Consider the following 7010-nt stretch of genomic DNA (forward strand, 5'->3'; position numbering starts at 1 on the left):
GAGACATGAGGGCCACTTCTGTTACTGAAAACCCCCAGAGCACCTTTAGGGATGACAGCAGCCCTGCAAGAGGTATTCCATGGGGCAGGAAAGGTTGTCTTATACCTTCCCAGGAACAGGAAGGAGAGGATTGGAGGCCATCCAAGACACAGCTTGAAATTTGGGCCTCCCCTGCATCAAGGCTCCACTGGTTACGGGACGATCTCACACAGAGCAAACCTCAAGGATGCAGCGAGAAACCACCCCGGGACTTGCCCTCGGGTCTGAACAGGAGGATCTGGGTGACCGTGGGAGGAGGCAGCCCCTATCTCCTTGTTGTGCTTGTCAGCTTGCTGATAGCCAGTGGGTGAGCGAGGAAGGCAGCAGCAGCAAGCCCCCTCTTCCTCCGAGTCCTGCTTGCTCCCCATCTTCACCCTTTCCCCAGGGAGCAGCCCGTGATTTCCCATTTCTCATCTCATGGTCGGGATTTGGGCGTTTCACAGCCGGTGGCACTATCCGCTTGTAGGACACCTCCTGGAGCAATTTCACCGGCTTCGCATGCGGAGCTGCGGATCAGCAGTGACCTCCAGCGGCTGCAGCCGGTCCCCATGGGGATGTCCTCCCCAAAAACCTCTCCCCGTGGCCATACAGGGTCTGGGTGCAGAGCACCCTGGTGCACAGCACCAGCACCCTGCTCCTTCCCTCTACGCCAGCCCATGCCCAGCACGTGGCATACAGCCCCTGGGGACACTGCCCACCAAATGGGGTGATAAAACACTATCTGCCTGTCTACTCCAGCTTTCTGCAGACAAAACTAAGCCAAAAAAGCATGCACAGAAGTGAGGAGGATGTATGTGAGAGGACAGAGCACCCCTAGGGCCAGGCTCTCCCCAGGAGACATAAGGTGCACATTTAAGGCACTGGGGCAGGTCTCTTAACATCCACTGTGCTTCCTCTCTCCTTGCAAAGAAAATAAAAATTCAATATTTCCAAGCTGCTAGGCCTCAGCAACTGCACAAACCCCATGGAATAATCCAGAAAAAAAGCAGTTTGCAACTCACCAAGTCTCCCATACAGCTGGGATCAGGCTACAGTGGGCATCCCAAGCTCAGACTGCAAAGCTCAGGAGCACTTCGGGCTGTGCACATCACCCATGCATGGCTCTCCTGCAAGCACACAACACATGCACAAGCCCACAGGAGCATATCATAGTGTAGGAAACCACCCTGAAGCACCTTGTAAATACACAGGAAGGCAGCTGAGGAGCACCATGGTGGGTGGGGGATGCTCATATACCCACTGCAGCAATCAGGAAGCAAGGAAGAAAGCTGAGGGGCTGCAAGTGGGCACAGCTGTGCAACCCCAGTGGCTGTGGCATGGGGTTATCCCCGCAGGGAAGCTCCAGGTGGCCCTGCATGAGCAGCGGTTGGACCAGGTGACCTCCAGAGGTCCCTTCCAGCCTCATCTGTTCTGTGATTCCGTGATTTTGGATAACATGGAGATGTTCCAGAAAGCCCTCCTGGGCACCTTGCCCAAATACTTTGGCAGTTGCAGCCTCAGAGGCTGGAGTTGAGCCTCTGAGGCTCAACTAAGTGAGCCACAGTGATACTGAGAGAAACAGAAACATCTGCCCCTTGGGTACCATGGCTGGAGGAGCCCCTCCATGGCAAATATCACGCAGGGTTCTCAAAGTGCTTGGAAAAGCAGGCATTGCCGAGAGCCAGAAGAAAATGAGGAGTGATTTGAGGAGGCAGGATAGCAGCAATCACAACTCCTAAGAAGTTCCCATAGCGAGAAACAAGATTTTCCATGAGCATGACTTCAGCAGCAGTGGCTTCCACGGCCCCGAGCTCCCCAAGAGCAAAGCCACGTTGCTGCCATCCCCTACCTCATCCTTTGCTTGCTCTCCTGCCTGCTGTGTAGATGCCACCAGCTGCCTTTCCCAGCCTGGCTGTGTGCAACCACCATCCTCAACAAACCTTCCAGTGCCGGGGACCACAAATGTCACATCTCAGCCACGTCCCAGCCGCAATAAGCGCAGAGCGCAGCGAGTGCTGGCTCAGCAGGATGCGCGCCCTCTCCCTCCAGCCCCTCCTTTTGCTTGCCGTGTCCTTGAGCACTCCTTCTTCCCAGCTGCTCTCTGGCAGCACTCCTATCACCAGGTGCCGTCCTTCAGGCCGCCCATAAAGGCGCGAGGGGACGCCACGGGGCGCTTATCCCCGAGCCATGCTGCAGGCCACCGTCAAGCTGTGCTGCGGCATCGCCCACGACCACCTCCGCAGGCTGCCCGGTAAGCACCTGGGGAAAACACAGAAATGAGGGGCTGAAAGGAGATGCTGAGAGGGTTCAAAAGGAGAACCTGAGAGGAGATGCTCCGGGGGTCCGAAAGGAGATGCTCAGGGTGTACAAAGGAGATGCTCAGGGGATCCAAAAGGAGATGCTAAGAGGAAATGATTAAAAGGCCCTAAAGGAGGTGTTAAGTCTGCACGTACATGTGCGTGGACACACGTGTGCCCATGCTGCTCGCCTGGACGTGTCACGTACATGCGCTCTGTGTTTTCCTCCTGCATCGTGCCATGCGTAGGGTGGGCTCGGTTGTGTGCTGCAAACGGGTGTAATTGCTTGCTCTGCAAGTACCTGTGGGGAAAATCTCTTGTGAGAAGTACGGGGAGGGAAAGTTAAAGCCCGAGATGGAGTTCCTGTCTCGGAGCAGCTTGGTTCGGCTCATTAATGCAGTTTGCTTCCACCATCAGCGACAGGACAAGTTATGGAGCGGAACGGCGTGGGTCTTTTTTGCTTATCAGACCGTATCTAATGAATAATACTGAAGTATCCTGATATTAAGGAATCTGCTTGGTTTGGAGCTGTGCAGGACAAGCGTGATCCTCCCGCAGCCTCCCAGATCTGGGCACGGCCAGTGGTGACCTCAGGAGGCGTTGGCCATGCTCAGCAGCCACACCACGGCTTTCCATCATTTGTGGCAGAGGCAGGAGAGCCAGGAGCCTCCTTTCCTTTACAGCCCCCCAAAAATGCACTTTTTTTTAATGGTTTGCATCTTTCTCACATGCTCAGTGGTGACCAGCACGCATCTCTCCCCCAGGCCTGAAGCTAACAGCCGTGGCAGCGATACAGAAGGACGTGAGAGGGCTGGTGCTGAGAGGCTCCCATCGCCTGCCCTCCGAAATCCCTTGTTATATCCAGAGGCTCATGGGGAAGGACGCTGGTAAGCAGCCTGCTCAGCCCAGGCACCTGCACACCGTGTTTTTCAGCCCCCTTTCATTGAGGGATGGGCAGTAAAATGCCCTGATTTGCCCCGTTATTATTTGGTGGGACGGAGCTAATTGGCTTCTCACCTCTGCACTGGTCTCCAGTAGCTTAAAACTGGTGGCAAGTTGGGGCAGATGCTGAGGTTTTGGAAAGGCCAGGGCTTGGTTTGTGTCTGCAGTTCCACCTGCTCACCTAAAGTCCTGAAACATGGCAAATTCATTGGGTTTGCACTTCTCCTGTGCCCGACCCCCTATCCTGGACATGTGCACCCCCAAGCAAAGCTGGGGAGAGGGGGAGCAGAATTTTTCGTATTTTTCTGCATTTACACTTGCTCCTAAAGCCAGGTGCACAGAGCCCGGAGGAGACATCGGCTCCCACCGGTTCTCCGGCACAGATCTCTCCTACATCCACCAAGGAGAAAGAGCCCTGCAGCGAGCGCTGAGCATCCTGCAGCACCCCCCAAGCTGGCAGGCAGAGGCTCTGCTGGTAAAGCCCCCGAACCCATCTCCTTTACATGCCACAAAAGCTCTGGGGCATTTGGGGGAGAAGGTTTGACGTGGCGCTGTGCTCCGCAGGATGCCGGGGCCGCCGTGTCCAGCGCCGTGCTGCCGGGGCTGGGCAGGGTGTTTCGGGTGGAGGCAGTCCTGGCCGCACCGGTGGGGTGGCTGCACCGCGAGCTGTTCGAGGAGCTGGAGCAGATGCCCCGCTGGAACCCCAGCCTCAGCCGTGTGGAGGTAGGCAGGCACGTTTGGCCTTGGTTAACATCCCATCGGGGTGGGAACTGGCCGCAGACCGAGCTCTCCGGGCCCACAGGTGCTGCAGCGCCTGGGCGAGGACACGCTGGTGACGCACGAGGTGACCGCCACCAGCCCCGTGGGCCGCAGGGACTTTGTGAGCGTGCGGCACCGCCGGCGGACACAGGCGGCCGTCTACCTGGTGGGCACCGCCGCGCGCCTCGAGTGGCTGCCGGCGCAGGAGGGCTGCGTCAGGTAAAGCACCGGGGCTGGGAGGAGACCCCGCAGCACCCAGCCAGAGGGACCCTCGCCTCCTGAAATTCCCCTTCTTCGCCCACCGCAGGGCTGAGACGCGGCTGAGCTGCATCGCGCTGCAACCGCTGGCGGGGGACCCCGGCTGCACCCGCGTCACCTGGCTGCTCAGCGTGGACCTCAAGGCGAGTGACACCCAAAACAGCCCCCAGCCCGGCACCCCGGCTCCGTCCTGACCCTTTGGGTGCTTTCCCTCCCGCAGGGCTGGATCCCCGCCGCCGTCACCGACCGCGTCCTGCCGCGGTGCCAAGCGGACTTCATCGGGCACCTCCGCCAGCACCTCTCGGCCACTGCGCAGCCGTGAGCCCCCCTGGGACCCCCACATCACCCTGGGGCTCCTCCACACCCATTCCAGTACCCAATCTTTATTTATTCGGAACAGCCACGCTCTGTATTTATACGTGTGTATATATGTACATAGGGATAGGATTTTTCCTTCCTGTGCCACTCGGAGCACGCGCAGCCGGAGCAGGGACCACCGAAGCCACTGCAAAAACAAGGCGTGGAGGAGCAAAGCTCCTCTTCAGGGGGGTCACGAAAGCACCCCCAGAACCTTTCAGGGTGCTTGTAATTTATACGTCCAGCTGGTTTTCTGTCTTATTTATTGGGGAAAAAAAACGCTGTTGAAACAGCTAGGTGAAACTCTGGCTGATAAATAGGAGTTAAATAAAACAAAGAGGTAGTTTCTGACCCCGTGAGACTCATTTCAACCACATGCAGGTCACACGCTCATAAATTATTCCCCCACCTACGCCCCAAATAAATCAACAGAAACAGATAGTGGTGTGAATTTTTCTTTTTTTTTTTTTAAACATTATGTTAGAGTTCCAAAAAAAAAAAAAAGGCGAACCCAATGAAATTAATAAATATTAAAAGTTAAAAAGCTCTGAATCTGGTATGTACAAAACTTTACACATCGCATCGCTGGTGGCAGCGCAGGAGGGAGCAGGAGCTGGTGGTGTATGAGGGGCATGGGGGCAGCACCCCTGTGCCAAAACCTCGTCCCCTCTGCGGCACCGAGGCACCGACCCCCTCTGCCCTACAGCAATGAACCACTGCAAAAACTACTGCAAGAAAGCCATAATGCCCAGGACAGCACCGACCAGGGGAGCGCAGCTGGTAGTTTTTTTCAGGGCACCCAGACATCCGCAGGAGCAGCGGGAGAGGTCTGTGCAGCCTCCCGCCAGGCTTCGCACGGGGTGGGAATGCTCCTGGGAGCGCAAACGGCGCCCGAAGCGAAGCGTTATCTTTGGCACAATAAATAAATGCTGTCCCTCCCAGCGGAGGGAGCTGCAAAAGGGGCAGGGTGGGATGCACCCCGCTCTGTCCGCGTCCCACGGTGAGGTGTGCTGGGTGCTTGGCTCGACGTTTGGCTCCGTGCCATGCCCGATTCATGCCTACGTGCAGCGGTTTGGGGAGGCAGTGCACGTCCAGGTGCTGTTCAGAGCAATGCTCGTCCAGCCTCGACTTGGAGGTGATGGGGGGCAGGAGGAGCCTCTTCACATCTCTTCGGCCCTTTCGGGATCATTTGAGTTCCTCCGAGATGCCCTGACCTCAAACATCTTCTGACCACGCAACTGTTGTGGACGCAGCACCCTGCCTATGCATCAGTGGCACCGCAGAGCAGCAGTCCCAAAAGCAGCACATCCTAAAGCCACCGGGCTCCCAGCACCCCTGGCCACCTCGCCAACGAGCCCTGGACACCAGGGGTGGGCACACACAGCACCACAACCGTGCTGGATCACAGCCCGTTTTGGAAAGTGAACCGGAGGGGGGTGGGGAAGGAAGAGCACAGAAGAGCTGGCAGCCTTCTGCAGCTCTCCGTGCCCCCCCCACGTACGCACTTGATGGGTTTCCTTCTTGGAAACCGAGCACCGAAATAAAACCCTGTCTGCCACCTCTCCTCCGGCCACAAGAGGGAAGATGCTCAACACCTCCTGTGCTCCCAGCCCTTCACGGCAAGGGAAAGGTGGATTTGGGGCATCCCCAAAACGGAAGGACGAGCTTACTGCTCCAGAGACTTTCCCCTCGTACAGGCAGGAAGGCGACACCGCCAGCACCAGCAGATGCAGCTGCGCCACGCACACCTTGCACTGCCAGCCTGGCCTCTCCTCCCGCCCTGCCTCCCTCCTTCAGAGCCTCCCTCAGCCTCCACCTCAGCACCCAGAGCCTCCTCCCTACCAGCACTCGTCCCCCACAGGCACCCACCTTCCTCCTGCCTCCAGGGCCCTTGGGGGTCCAGCTCCCCTGCCAGCTGCATGGGGCCCTGTGCTTCTAAAGTGCTGTGCATATATTTAGTACTTGGCACAATGTTTTAATGGCATTACTCACCCCGCTTCTCCCACCGTAAGGCAAAAGGTGGGGGGGCAAGAGGGCAGCTCCCACCCGCAGAGGAACCCTAACCCCTTAGAGCTGAGCCCAGCGTGATGCCATGGGCACAGCAGTGTTCCTCCTGGCATCGGGGCTTCCTGGCTTTCCCCACGGGAACCCATAACATCTTGGTGCCCTACAGACACTGGATACAAGGGAGAAGAGATTGGGGTCGTGGTCATGGGGATGCTGGAAGTTGGTGTTAGCACAAAGCTGGCCAAGGGCAGTATTGGCTAAAAAAGTCACCGCCAGGTGACAGGCATTTTGTAAACCCTGTTTCTGGTCTTTGGCCTTGTCCTTATTGCTTGTGCTACAGTTGGTCCTCGTAGCAGAGGTCTCAGAAAAGAG

The 7010-nt window shown here is 57.3% G+C and overlaps 2 protein-coding genes across 3 annotated transcripts in view; one reads left to right on the plus strand and one right to left on the minus strand.

The window, feature by feature from the left end:
* Positions 1-1067, minus strand: part of SGPL1 (sphingosine-1-phosphate lyase 1) — a 55392-nt gene extending 54325 nt beyond the window's left edge. Inside the window, exon 1 of the mRNA XM_083844404.1 lies at positions 1041-1067. Within this exon, the coding sequence (XP_083700530.1) occupies positions 1041-1052 (12 nt within the window). The 5' untranslated portion in view covers positions 1053-1067. The remainder of the gene's footprint in view (positions 1-1040) is intronic.
* Positions 1068-2075: 1008 nt separating this feature from the next.
* On the plus strand, positions 2076-6995 carry LOC310902543 (steroidogenic acute regulatory protein, mitochondrial-like). Of its 2 annotated transcripts, XM_083844252.1 has the most exons (7): positions 2076-2269; positions 3080-3202; positions 3587-3732; positions 3822-3980; positions 4060-4235; positions 4324-4417; positions 4495-6995. In XM_083844252.1, the coding sequence occupies exons 1-7, from the start codon at positions 2206-2208 to the stop codon at positions 4594-4596; spliced, it is 864 nt and encodes a 287-aa protein (XP_083700378.1). In that variant the 5' UTR covers positions 2076-2205; the 3' UTR covers positions 4597-6995. The 2 variants fall into 2 exon arrangements, with proteins under 2 accessions (XP_083700378.1, XP_083700377.1); XM_083844251.1 differs by lacking the exon at positions 2076-2269 and adding an exon at positions 2307-2473 and having other exon boundaries at positions 3587-3980.
* Positions 6996-7010: the final 15 nt, after the last annotated feature.

This window comes from Anser anser (assembly GCF_964211835.1).
Source record: "Anser anser genome assembly, chromosome: 7".
NCBI classification, from domain to species: Eukaryota; Metazoa; Chordata; class Aves; order Anseriformes; family Anatidae; genus Anser; species Anser anser.